The sequence below is a fragment of the Hyperoodon ampullatus genome (assembly GCF_949752795.1).
Source record: "Hyperoodon ampullatus genome assembly, chromosome: 1".
NCBI lineage: Eukaryota > Metazoa > Chordata > Mammalia > Artiodactyla > Ziphiidae > Hyperoodon > Hyperoodon ampullatus.
In genome coordinates, this window is record NC_136914.1 from 20,691,242 (window position 1) to 20,705,455 (window position 14,214).

At 37.1% G+C, this 14,214-nt stretch overlaps 1 protein-coding gene across 1 annotated transcript in view; it reads right to left on the minus strand.

The window, feature by feature from the left end:
* BMPR1B (bone morphogenetic protein receptor type 1B) overlaps window positions 1-11,903 on the minus strand; it is a gene marked incomplete at both ends in the record, with an annotated part of 113,999 nt that extends 102,096 nt beyond the window's left edge. Inside the window, one exon of the mRNA XM_079713971.1 lies at window positions 11,831-11,903. Within this exon, the coding sequence (XP_079570097.1) occupies window positions 11,831-11,903 (73 nt within the window). The remainder of the gene's footprint in view (window positions 1-11,830) is intronic.
* Window positions 11,904-14,214: the final 2,311 nt, after the last annotated feature.

Below are 14,214 nucleotides of genomic sequence, written 5' to 3' on the forward strand. Positions count from 1 at the left end.
TTGATTTGAATCTAGATTTTACCGTGTTTTACTTTGTAATCTGAAACAAATTATTTAACTTCTCTGAACCTGCTCCCTCATTTATAGTATAGGGGGAATAAAAGCACCTATCTCATGCTGTGTGGCATTTAAATGAATTAGTAAAGTGTTTAGAACAATACATGGAACATTAGCTATTATTATTTTCCTCTAAACACTTTCACTTTTTGAATTTTACCTTTAGCTTTCTGATATACTTGGAGATGATTTTTATACATGGTATGAAGTGAGGTTTTCAAACAGTCCACTTTTCCCCACTGATCTCCAATGTCCCCTCTGACACATTATTTCCTTATATATATGATTCTCTACCATGTTCCATATAAGTCTATAGCTACCCTAGGCCATACCACACTATTTTAATTACTATAGCTATTAAACTGTAAAACCATAGTAAGCTTTTATACCTAGAAGAGCAAGTATACCTAACTTGTTCTGTGCTGAACATCTATAAATGCAGGCATTTACAAGTGAAAGGATAACAATGCTGACATTTGTATCCTTGGATTTGTGAATTAGAAAATCACAAACAAAATACGTCCGTTATTGTCTATTAGATGACTAGTATTTCATGTAACTATAAGAATGCTGCTTTCTTTTTAACCCCTAGACTATTTTGATTATTTTGTAAATAATAAGGTGATGATTCACTGAAAGCCACAGGAATAATAAACAAAAAGTCTAGACTAAGAAGTAAAACCTTATAGAACTTTTTTGGGGGGATGGGTAATTTTGCTCATTTATCTTGTAAGTACAAATAGGGGATATGAAATCCTCAGCAGAAATTTCAAACTCCTTAAAAAGCAAATACAAAAATCAAAACAAAGCCCCAAAACAAAGGACCAAGTATTCTCACACTCAGTTTGCAAAATCACAGCATGGATTCACAGTTACTGAAAAAATAGTCAATGGAGAGGTAGAAAAATTAGGATAAACACCACAGAAATTTTACCTGGTAAAGACAGTTCATCAATTATTCTAAAATATTCTGCAGCAACTTCTCAAAACCATAAAACACAATGTGTAAATCTAAAGGATTTAGATTCATCACTGTACAAGTGATATCCTACAATGGGAAGAACAATGACCTTGTAATTTTAACATTAAGAAATAAATCTGGAGAGGTGTGAGCACTCACTCTCAAGGTGTAAAGCTGCGTATCACATTTCTCATTTGCAGTCATAGCTACTCAGGATATTTTACAAGTAATCTCTTTAGATTAACATTTGCAGGAAATCAGGAAGAGGAAAAAACTGGAAGGATGCTCCATTCCTCAAGGCAAGATGTAATTTTTTTCCCTAGAAAATAACTCAATTGTGTTCCTGATTTTGCCTTCTCCTCACCTCAGATGGTGAGGTACTGTGGCTCAGAAGAAACTGCATATAAGTGGCATTCCCGTGAGCACTAAATTATGACAGCCTAAATGTGGTTGAATATACAGTACTTTTTTACAAACCAGTACGTATTATAGTAAATGGGAAAATCGAAGCAAAGTTATCAGCTCTGAGCTTATTCATACACTGGAATACTTATTTCTGGTGGTGGTGGTAGTGTGTTTTTGTAATCTGTCTCTTAAATAAAATGTTCATGTGGCAAAGACTCTGGCTTTCCAAACATTCTGCCTAAATATTATAGCAATCCTCAAGTCAAATTTAAATGTAATTCTTCAAAGAACAAGAACAAAAACTCTGGAATCCCAAGTTCTGGTTCTGCCACTAGAAGTAACAGTGAGCCTTTAGATAAGTCACCTAACAACTGTGTGCCCCTGTTTCCTCCCTTGTGAAAATGAGAAAACACAAGCAGATCATTAGAATTAACTGGGTCTTGCTCAAATAGGAGTGTAGGTGCCTCTAGCATTTATTTTTACTGGGCATACTTTAGGTTGTGCAGATGTTTGTTTATATAATGGCACTTTATTTTCTGTTGAAGAAAACCCTCCGCTGCATCATCCCACACACAAACTACTTCCGCTCTTACTTGAAAGGAAATTCCTTTTCAAGGTTCACAGTACATTAGAGACAGCTGCATTGCTGAGCTTCCTCCAGAAACTTTAAAAAACTTCAGATGTAGTCCATGCATGACATGGATCATGAAACAAGACAATCTCAAGCACTTAGACTGCTCCTTCTCTTACCCTCTTTTAATGTTATATTTTCTGGGGTTGTTGCCTGCTTACATTAAGTACTGTGTGTATGTGTGTGTGTGTGTGTGTGTGTGTGTGTGTGTGTGTATTTTAAATCAAGTTCCTGAGGGAATGCAGGAACTTTCTAAAGAAGTGACTATCTTGAGTGCTAATTTCCAAAGCAAGATAAGGTAAAAAGTACATTTCCATTTAATGACATTTCAACAACAGACAGTCACTACCCTATTAACTTCCAAAGAGGCAATCCTCACTTCAAACCACACATTCCCTGGGTATGTTTCCATATTGCCCCTGGAACTCATTAAGTGTTTGTCTGGAAAACTCAGTTCTGGACTCAGAACCAGTAAAACAAGAATACCAAACTAGGTAAGAATTCTGGCATAGAACTTTTCCAGCAGAAGCAAAGAAGAGAGTTATGACTTGGTTTATTTCAGAACAGTCACCAAAACTGCCTATATAGCTACAAAGACAAACTACTTGCATTGGGAATAACATGTTGAATATAATTGGAGGTGGGTGCAGGGCTCAGGAGTATGGTGCTTTCTGAGGGTAGCTGATAGAGCCAAACTCTGAAAAGAGTTCCAAGAGCCTACCAGGTGTCCAATGACAAGCTGGATACAGAAATTACTTAATTAATGTACCTGAGAAAGAGTTGGGAAATTTGGGATTCACATTCTTGTTTCACTCTGCAAGAAACCCTTCCCTCCAGGTTTGGATTGTTCCAAGTAAATTAAGACTTACGATCCCTTCTTTATCATTAGTGGCAATATTTTAATAATGCTAGGACAACTGTTTCATTAAACAACAGGTCATACTAATGTAATATTTTATGAAAGAACATCCAAACCAGATACGTGGGTAAGTTACTTTAGAAAAAACTTCTGACAATTCCTTTTAAATACCATTAATAAAATGGGTTCTTCTTTTGGTCAGAAAAAGGGGGTTAGAGGTTCTGTCTGCAGGTAAAGAATGAACTGAAATTTATTAACTCTAATCCCGTGTGTACCAAATCCCTTGGGGTAGCTTAATCAACTGCAGCTTTCTGGGCTCAGCTGCCCAATACTTGGTTTAGTAGATTTGGGATGGGGTATAGGGAACTGCATCTTTAAAATGACCTATGGTGACTGTGATGTAGGAAATACATTGAACCATGCTGTGGGGAAAACTGCAGACTCCTTGTTTCTCAGATGGATCAGTGCTGATTACACACTGCTCGTCCATTGATTCCCATTCAATAGCCAATGCAGCAAACCCTCACTTAGCTCACAGGAACATCTGCATAAAATCCTCAAGTCCCTCTAGTCAAGCCAGAAAGAGGCGGAAAATCAACTGATCCTGAATTCTGGTCTCTCCTGCCACAGTGCACCAAGCTGCCACAAAGAAAACACATTGGCCAACGGCTATATTATTGTTGGCAAGCACCAAAATTTGCTCAAAACCTTTACAAATGAAACCCAGCTGCTTAAGCTCAATACCAGATGTCTTCTACAATGTGTGGCTTTGATAGATTAAATTGAGCATAAGAAAGAGATGAAATATATGAAAATCTAATTTGCAAGATGTTTGTCATTAAGTCTATTTAACAAAAAAAGACAGAAAATTTTTATATTTTTCACTATAAGAGGTTAAGTAGGGTGGATTAACAATATTCATAATAGCTATTAAAATGCATGTTATGAATAAACTGTTTAGTGTATATTTTTAAAATCCAGTCCAAAAACAATCTCCAAAAATGCCCAAGAATGTCTTATGTCTGTAAAATCATGTGATTTAGCATGAGGGTCCTTTTCATTTAAACCCATTCCCCAATTTGAACATGTTTTCACCCAGGGCGTAGGAAATTAAGTAGGAAATATTTAGTGATATTCTCCAGTTTCAACAAACTGTCATAATCCTATGAAAACATACATATAAAAAACATGTGTGTGGATATGTATCATATGTACAAGGAAGTATGGAAGTAAAAAGGCAATTTGTTTAGGAACCTCAATTAAGTGGCATCTACCCTTCTGTTACCATGGCCCAATGAAACACTTTTTCTGTTGTTTTCCAGGTCACTGCACAGTTCTCAATAACTCAACTGATTTCAGAGCCTAAATTAAACTCAGAGCCACTCAAATATTCCTCCAATGAACTCCTGCACATTCCCTGACTTAAATGAGCTAATAGTTAATGGGCAAATATAGCATGTTACTCTTATGACATTAACCTTTTTCTGTTTTCAAAACAGAAACATGAAAAGCATAATGGAATTCAAAAGCAATAAGCAACTGAGCATATTAACTCTAACCAAGACAAACATCCAGTTGAGATTTAGCTCCATAAAAAAGTGCATCACCATTTCAAGTACACACGATTACAATTGGCAGGTTATTATTTTTTCGGATTTGAAAAATACTGTCTCAGTTTTCTTTTAGAGAAATAAAAATAAAGGTAAACATTTTAGCGAAGACAGTTTGATCATGAATATTTCTACAAACATAATAACATGTTAATTGATGAACTGTCTTTACCAGATAATTTCATACAAAGTTTATAAAACAAACCTGGCCTCACATTTTCTGACGCTGTATACTATTGGCCTTGGCATAGTTTATAGTTAAAGGAAAACAGAAATAACCATTAAAAATATTAAGATGCTTTATTATATTAAATTGTCTCACACCTGGCTGATATCTTATCAATGCAGTTCTCATATCACAAAAGTTCCAAATTGATGCAAAACTGATTCCTTACCTGTAAAACTCCCATTAAAATTGTGAAGATACCAAGTCAAATATGGGGACATTATGTTCCCACATTATGACCACAGGATACTGTCAGGCAGTAAAAACCTATGCACCAAAGCCAGTTTTCTGTGTGTACTCAAGAGGTTTCTAAAAAGTGAATTCGATATGTACATTCATTCTCCTCTGGACTCCAGAAGGGATCAAAAGCATAGTTTCAGACACTCAAGTTCCCAGAATTTGATCAAATGAAAGATGTATACTGCTAGCCACAAACTTGTGGCCTTTTAGGGATCATAATGCAAAATTCATGAGATGTTCTTTGTGAGACATAAGGTTTGCAACTACTGTTTCAATAAAGGAGTAAAAGTTGTATGTAACAATATGACAAAATTAAGTCTGCCAAGAGAGTACACTACTTGTTTCATGTTATTTTTTGCCACCACCTTGATATCTTGAATTTCTTCAGCATCTTTTTTTTAAAGAACAACAACAAAAAAATCATACCCCTTCATTTACTATTAAAATAATTCTATAGAAACTACAGAAATATATTACCATAACTTTGGTAGTAACATTTCCTGGATACCAAAGTTCACGTAAAAATTAAGCGTTTTTTATAATTTTTCTACACATATAGCTAATAAGTCACTTAGTAGCCAACAGGAATTCATTATAAACAAAGGAATACTAGAAGTATTCATATTGCTATTATTAATGACAGTAGCAGCTATATTAGACGTTTTTGATTATCAACCTAACCCAAAACCTCTTCTAGAAAAAACTTCCACTGCCCACGGTATCTGTTATTGTCTGGTGGCCATCTTGGTATTGAGTGACTACACATCCCACCTGGGTTACATTCCATCATTGTTAGGGTCAGCAGTCAATCAAATTCTCTCTCCAGAAAGTTAAAAATAAGAAACAGTGAAACATTTATCAGTTAACTCTGGAGAGCTAAGCAAAAAAGGTCTTGGAATATCAGGAAATGCAGACACTACTTTGGGTCGTGTGCAAAATAACGAGTATGTCTAAGGAGGTAGACTCCTCTATAGCCAAGTATTGTACTATGCACTGGGGATTCAGCAACAAATAAAATGGACGTGGTCTTTCCTCTAAGAAGGTGAGCTTCCAGCAGGAGAGTGACACGTATAATGATACATCATGATATGTACCATACAAGAGAAATAAAACTTACAATGAGGGATTATATGAAGGGGATCTCATTTAATCTGGATTGTTAAGGAAAAGTTAACTTAGTGACGTTTAAGCAAATGGATAAGCGAGTAGGAAAGCAAAGAACTTTCCAGGCTGTGGAAACAGCATGTGTGAAACACCTGAGGAGAGAGGAGTTTGGATCATTCTGGACAGGAAAGGCTCGATAACCGCTGAGCAGTGAGGTGAGCCAGGGCCTCGCTGATGCCAAGCCTGGAAGGCCGTAGAAAGGTCTGGATTTTACAATGCAAGGAGTGTCTGCTAAAGACCTTTAAACAGAAAAGGGAAAAGACACCCAGAGGGAAGAAGAAGGGAATGTCCTCTGGGTCCCACGAGGCCTGTGTTTCCTTTAGCTTTTCTTTATGTCTTCATTCGACTTCTTCCTCTACTTAAGTTTCTGTTCTTTTGCCAAAAATATCAATACTAACAATGTGATTTTATACACATTATGAATTAATATGGAAGTTAACTAATTATGGAAGGAATGCAACAGAGATGACATCAAGCAAGAAATCAGTTAATCCGAAAGCCCCAGATTCTCCAGTGTTACAGGAAAAGTGCTGGGGCCTAGAAATAAGAACAAGGTTATTCTGAGCTCATAGTCACAAAATCGTAGGTAGATATTTTAATATGAATAGTTCCACACACACACACACACATACAAGCACACACACATCGATTACAATGGGCAGAGTGACTATTTTACAGATGGAAGAGAGTATAATAATCAAGACCAAAAGGGTCCATCTAAACCTAAAATGTAGCATAAGAAAGCTTGATAGACAATTTAGCTGATTTTACTTGTCAGTACTTTGTCTTACTTAAAGATTTGCCCAATGTCCTGTATGAGTTCTAAAAATAAATCCACATTTGGAAAGTTAGGGGAAAAAACATATTCACAAATTTGTTCCTGGCAGTTCTAAGTCAATAGAAGAGTTGTAAAATGTTATTTCAGATGCAATTGACTCATAGACCAAAAAAAAAACAAAAATAAAAATGAATGTGAATTACTCTGATCTTTCTAATACTATGATTCTTCCAGAAGCCTTCAGGTATTTGTAATTTAAAGATTAAATTATCTATGCACAGATATTGAGAGATACGTATGCCTTACATACATGGTTGCCACCACTACATATTTAAAGAGGATAACTTCTCGGGGCTTCCCTGGTGGCGCAGTGGTTGAGAGTCCGCCTGCCGATGCAGGGGACACAGGTTCGTGCCCCGGTCTGGGAGGATCCCACATGCCGCGGAGCGGCTGGGCCCGTGAGCCATGGCTGCTGAGCCTGCGCGTCCGGAGCCTGTGCTCCGCAACGGGAGAGGCCACAACAGTGAGAGGCCCCGCGTACTGCAAAAAAAAAAAAAAAAAAAAAAAAAAAAAAGAGGATAACTTCTCATAACAAAAGGTAAAACCAAATAATGTGAGTTTGCACTCAACAGTTACGTGAAGGTCTGTTATCCAATCTACTCTGCAGAATTTAAGTTGAGAGCTATAATTTAGTCAGTTTCCTTCCAGGTAAATTACCACAGATCAAATTTCTTACATCTGTGATGCTCACCACAATGCACAGTTACTGCCAATTAACAGCCAGAGATTAACTGTTGGAAGTGTCACATAATAACTGCAGTAGAAAACATTTTAAACACAGAACCACATTTATGCATTTAACAGCTGTGTCGGTCTAACAGTTCAGATTTTCACTATATTTTGCCATACGGTAATGAGGATCATTTTCCATTTAAAAATATTACCAAAGCTTTTCCCTGGTGGCGCAGTGGTTAAGAAGCCACCTGCCAATGCAGGGGACACAGGTTCGAGCCCTGGTCCGGGAAGATCCCACATGCCGCAGAGCAACTAAGCCTGCGCGCCACAACTACTGAGCCTGCGCTCTAGAGCCCGTGACCCACAACTACTGAGCCTGCGAGCCACAACTACCGAAGCCTGCACACCTAGAGCCTGTGCTCCGCAACAAGAGAAGTCACCACAATGAGAAACCCGTGCACCACAAAGAGTAGCCCCCGATCGCCGCAACTAGAGAAAGCCCGCGCGCGGCAACGAAGACCCAACGCAGCCAAAAATAAATATAATAAATAATTTTTTTAAAAAAAATTACCAAAAATTGACACCCTAGAGCAATATCACCATTTTAATTTTGAAACTACACATTCACAGCCATGTTGATTATTCTCCTGTTACTGCATTTCCTATCTGCCTTAATTCTAGTGAAAAAACTTAATAACAGATTTTTAAAAAATTTTAAATTAGTGTCAACCAGATCAAACACAAATATTACAATAGGAAACCTATGGAATATGACCTAGCAATGAAGAAGCAGGATATAAAATCTGGGTTACATAAAACTGCAGGGGCCACGGAGACTGGGACCTGCTTTTGTTCACTGGGTTTAGGGATTTTCCTGTATTTCAAAAGAGCTAATTCCTACTTCCTATCTCGCCTTTTTTTCCGGGAACTCTTCGTTGATATAGAATTACTTCTAAAGAACAAAAGTTGCCTGCCAATTTTATTTTACTCTAATTGCTCTAATAATCTATTACCTTGATTTTACAGTAGGGCAGGGTGCTGTGGAAATTTTCACACATACATTTAACAAGAAGCTAAATAAAATCTCACCTTTTTAAATGGCAGAGCATGAGGCCCATCCATGTCAGGAAGGGCACACTGTTGCCACCAATGTGTTAGAACAACAAACAGAAAGAGTCCTTTAGTTTTTAGGTCTGTCAGTCTATCACCTTTATAACCTCACTAAATTCCTTTGGCAGAACTTAAGAAGAATGGTAGTGACCAGAATGATGCCTCAATACTGTTTACACATTGCACTATATTCATTAGTATTGCCTGTAATTCTCCACTGTGTTTTGAGAATATAGGGGCAAGGTAGTATCAATAGCTCAATCTTTAAAATACTACATGTCAAGTAGAAATGAACACTACATATTTTCACCATTACAGGTCATGTTTTCAGTTTTAGAAGGAGGCAATTCCACACTTCAGGATCCCGAGTTTTAAAAAATGCATTCCTGAAGCAACCACAATGTGCCAATATAAAAAACACAAAGTTCAAAACCTAACAAGATGTACCCTTGCTTCCCTTTTTCTAAGCCTGTGTCTTTTCAAGTAAAACAATGAAGATAAGATACAAGCAATGATAAGATTTAGGCTGATGAATCACCCCCCCACCCCCGCCACAGGCCACCCCAGCTACTCTGTTCCACGTGTGAAGCATTCTCCTTTCCACTTATTGTGACTTTGCAGAGCTTTGTACCATTTAAAGTAGAATTGGAATATTGTACATATTCCTTCCATATAGAACTTTTAGGTTCCCATATACCTAAATAACTAAATATTTGTATTAGCCTGAAGCACAGACTCTCCAAATGTCTCAAGCTGTCATTTTGAAACACATTTACTTTAAATGAGTATTTAAGGTCTCAGTACATTAATCTTGGCTTTGCCATTCACTTAAGAAGTCATGACCACTTCCTTTGTCTGTGCTTCATATTTACCTATCTTTGTGATAATCATTCTCACTGAAGTACATGCAGAATTAATATTCATAAAGCATTACAAGTTGTCAATGAGTATTTAACTTCTCTAGTCAAAGTTGCTTAGTCTTGGTTGAGCTAACAGTCCCTGTCTACAGCACATTCTGTTTTCATCCAGGCAAAATAAAAAACAAACAAACATGAAACTTATTTTTTATAAGGCTACAGGTAGAGAAATTCCTCAAAAAAAAAAAAGTTAAAATTTCACTAGTGACAAAGCTGGGAATATAAATTGGGATTCAGCATGTTAATCACACTAAGATGAGCTATGAGATTCTTTTAAAATCTTGTCTCAGTTTACCTTTCCAGATTGATTGTCTCCTATTCCTGCAGAGATTAACATTATTACTAATGATACTAATAGCAAAACCTCAGACAATACTATGCACCAGTTACTATTCTAAATGCTTTATGTGTATTTACTCATTTAATAATCAAATCATTCCTATGGTTAGTTATTATTATTATTCCTATTTCACAGTTGAGAAAATCAAGGCACCTATAAGACACCTCATTTGAATTTACACATCTAATAAGTGGCAGAGCTAAGATTCAGACTCAGGCATTCTGGGTCTGGAGTTCATACCCTTAACCACTATGCTACAGAATAAACTGGTAAGACACACACAGACGCACACAGGCACTCACGTGAAAGGGCTCTGGACAGGGAGTTAAAAAGGTTACGCTTGGTCGAAGAAAGCGGGGACTGTCTCTGGGCTTCAACCTTCTCTCTGGAAAAGTAAACCAACTACACAATACTATTTTAAGGTGTAATCTAATCCTACCATTTATGATTCAAAGATTCAGTCTGTAACATACAGCCTTTTCACTTTTGACTGACATAACTCAATAATTAATTCAGGTATTCATATGTTTCAAGGAAAATGCTAAAAGAGAATCAAAAATTACCCTTAGGAAATCAAGAAATAGCAGTAGCATGAGCAGAGGAATAAGAATTTCACCTCATATATATCATGTTTGAGTTTCCTGGAATATTCTTAAGAAAGTTTCCCTGAGGTCCTTCTATCTCTTCTAGAAGGTACCAGATTATAACAATTTTTGGAAAACAAACTAGCAAACCAAGTAAATGAACTACATGTTGTTCCTTCACATCAATACACAAAACTCCTTTTGAGTTACACTTATCTATACCAGAAATTAAAAGCACTTTTCATGGAGCCAAGCCACAAAATATAATACCTAAATAGTGTCATGGAATACTCTGAGATTATGAAAACATTCATCTTTAAGTGCCAATCAAAATACATGCCAGTTGGTAATACATGCTTCCAATTAAATAGTATTGCCAAATTGGTTCTATAAAATGCATTCACAGGTATATGAGGGTGAACTGTAAATGCATTTTGATCACATATTCCCTTGTCACCTGGCTTAATTTTATAAAGCCGCTATTTCCTTATTTCCAACCTTGTGACTCCCTTGTTGCAAATCACTATCACAGATAAGTGTTTCCTATTCATTAAGTTATCTTTCTTCTAACTTGAAAATAGTTTACCTACTTTTATAATTACTCTTAGAGTTAAAATAATTTTTTTAAATTGCCATCCTTTAGTCAACTTTATACAAGAATAATTCCTCTGGACAAAATGATCACTAAGCAAGCCCCTGTTCTTAAATATGGATAAACATCTGACATATTCACAAATTACAATTATTGCCATTATAAAACTACAGGTTTACTCAATGCATCCATATAAAAATGACAATGGACTTCAAAGTTAATTAGCTAACGCATAAAAAATCTAACAGTATTCAAATTAAAATGATCAAAACAAGTTTATTAGCATTTTTGTGTTCTTAAATTCTTCACATATAAACTGTCACCGTATGTTGACAATCAACTTCATACTCAAAGTTCCAAACGAGAATGCACTTAATTCTTAATTGCTAGAGAACACAGAAACTTTGCATCCCTTTTAAAACTATTCTAACACACTGTCGAGAAAGCGTTGCCATGATACAGAAAGTAGTAAAATTACAGAGCAGTTGGAGGATGGGGGGTTGGAAATGTTTAGCCACTGAACTTCTGCCCTGAACTTTCCCTTCTGTGATAAAAACCACGAAACCAGCCATTAACGGAGCCCCCTGTCAGCACTGCACTGTGGGGCGCTGGTCTTCTTACCCCTCGTGTGCATAGACAGAAGAAGGAGCAAGGCAATGTGAAGCTGCCGGTTTAGTTCGTCCAGCCAACCCATTGCAGCGGGAGAGTCGTCAATGTGACCCGCCTGTTTAAGCCTCCTGTTTCTTGCCTTTCCTTCTTTCAACTGAGACTCCTCTGCTGCCCCTCTTGTCGGAGCTTCCGGCAAGCCTGCAGCAAGCCCTAGACAGGACCGTGAAAGACAAGCCTGTTACAAACTGGTTCTGTCACCACGGAGACTTCAACTGATCACCTCGTGGGGAGGACAACAAAGGGCGGTGAGGACCCCAAGCCAGACTGTTTTCTTAAGAAAGGAGCCTGAACCCAGCTGCCCACACAAGGGCCAGCACAGGCGGGACTTTGCTCTGTACTGGCCACGCCAAAGTCCCCGCACCTCCCGGGCAGCTGTGGAGAGATTCCAGAGCGACACACACCTATGCTTTGCCGACATGCAATTACTTATTTCTTCTGCTAAGGTTTTTTTTTCTCTGCTAAGGATTGTAATTCCGTGGGAATTGTAGACAGACAAGGAGAAATAAATTTTTTTTCTTTGATAAAATGATAGAAATATTGCAACACATCCAAGTGTTATGGCATTTTCTCACATGACCTCAACATTTAAATAATGAGGCAAATGCCTTTGAATCAAATGCACAGATACAAAAAAGGGTCACTTGTAAAAGCCATCCTTAATGAATATTTCAAGTTGAAATATTTCAGTTAGGCTACTCACTTAAATTAATTAATTTGAAATGACTATAGTTTGAAGTTTCCTATATAGAAAAAAAAGTACTGTGAACTGAACCAATTTTATTATGTGAATAAAACCAAGGTAAGTTATTCAATTTTTTAGATGTTAATTATAATTGTGCCTCAATGTAAACTATGAACATTTTGTAATATTTTAATTTTCCATGAGATTTTGAGTGACTGTTTCCAGTACTAAAGAACATTTTAAAGGGCTATTTGTTTTACTCTGGGAACTAACGATAATAAAAGAACAGCAAGAAATATAAATGAATTGGCAGTGTGTGTAGAAACTACACTATCACCACAGACAGATACAAACAGAAGTACTTATTAAACCTAATCCATTTGCATGATAAAGGATTTATGAGTATGAGAGCAGAGACACAGTTCAGTGGTTATATCTAAGGTAGCATGAGAATGTGTTTACTTGAAATTTTAAGAATTATTTTCTTGGAAAAAAAATCTCTGCTCTCTTCTCCTTTTTAAGAGACACGCCTACCCCACACACACACACCAGCACCTCGCAGCACTACCCTAGTAGGTGGCATTCAAATCTATTCTCCAGCTTAGAGTAGTTCAACAATTGCTTTTTAGGATTTAACCAATACTACTATCAATCCAACACCCTCAACTCAGTTTCATGAGATGGAATTTAACAGAAATAGAGTATTTTTAATCACACAGAAAATTTTGGAATCTCCTCAGTTTAAACTACACGTTTTGCATTTCACAGAATCCATGAAACTTACTTGTCAGGAAAATATAAGTTGGGGGTGCTAAGTGAGGTAGTCTTTAGCTAAGAAGGGAAACTGAGGCATACTAAAATGAGTAAGAGTGACCAGGAGAAGAGGGGCAACAGAAGTGAACCGCAGACAAAAATCAAGCTCTGTTGCTTGAACCTCTTGTTCAAACCTTCTATATTCGGCTCAGGGCCACATCACAACATGGCTCCACTGCCGGATCTGGAACCTGGCCTTGAGCTCCAGGGCGAATAGTGAACGGCTGAAATGTGGACAGCTGAAATGTGGACAGCTCTCATTGCTCATACTTCCCCAATATGGGCATCCATAAATGGTTCACAGCATAAAGAGAGAATAGTTTCTCTCTCCCCAGAATCCTAATTCAGTTCAAAGCAATTCATATCAGCAACTATTTCTAATTTTGTACATGTGCTAGCTGAAGTAAATGCACTCAAGAAGTTTACAATACCACAGAAAAAGTAATATATACGTAATAGAGAACTAAGTAAAAAAACATAACCTATTTTAAGATGAAGTGTCTTCAAATGGAATAAAGATAGAAAATCGGAGTAAGGGATGGATTAGACTGGGCCAAAAATTGGAGGCAGAGCTGAATGCTAAAATATGAACTGAATTTATACAGAGATAGAGGAGATGAAAAGAGAGGAAATTATGTGAGCAAGGACTAGAGGTAGGATTAAGTATTTCATTTGTGCAACAGCATGAGAAGAAAGATCTGACTGGAGCAGACAGCACCTATTAGTAAATGGCTGGAGAGAAAGCTAGACGGAGTGGAACCAGATTGTGCCAGACTCCGAATGCAGGTTACAACGTTTAGGCTATATTATATAAATAACTAAAAGGCTTTTGAGCATGGAC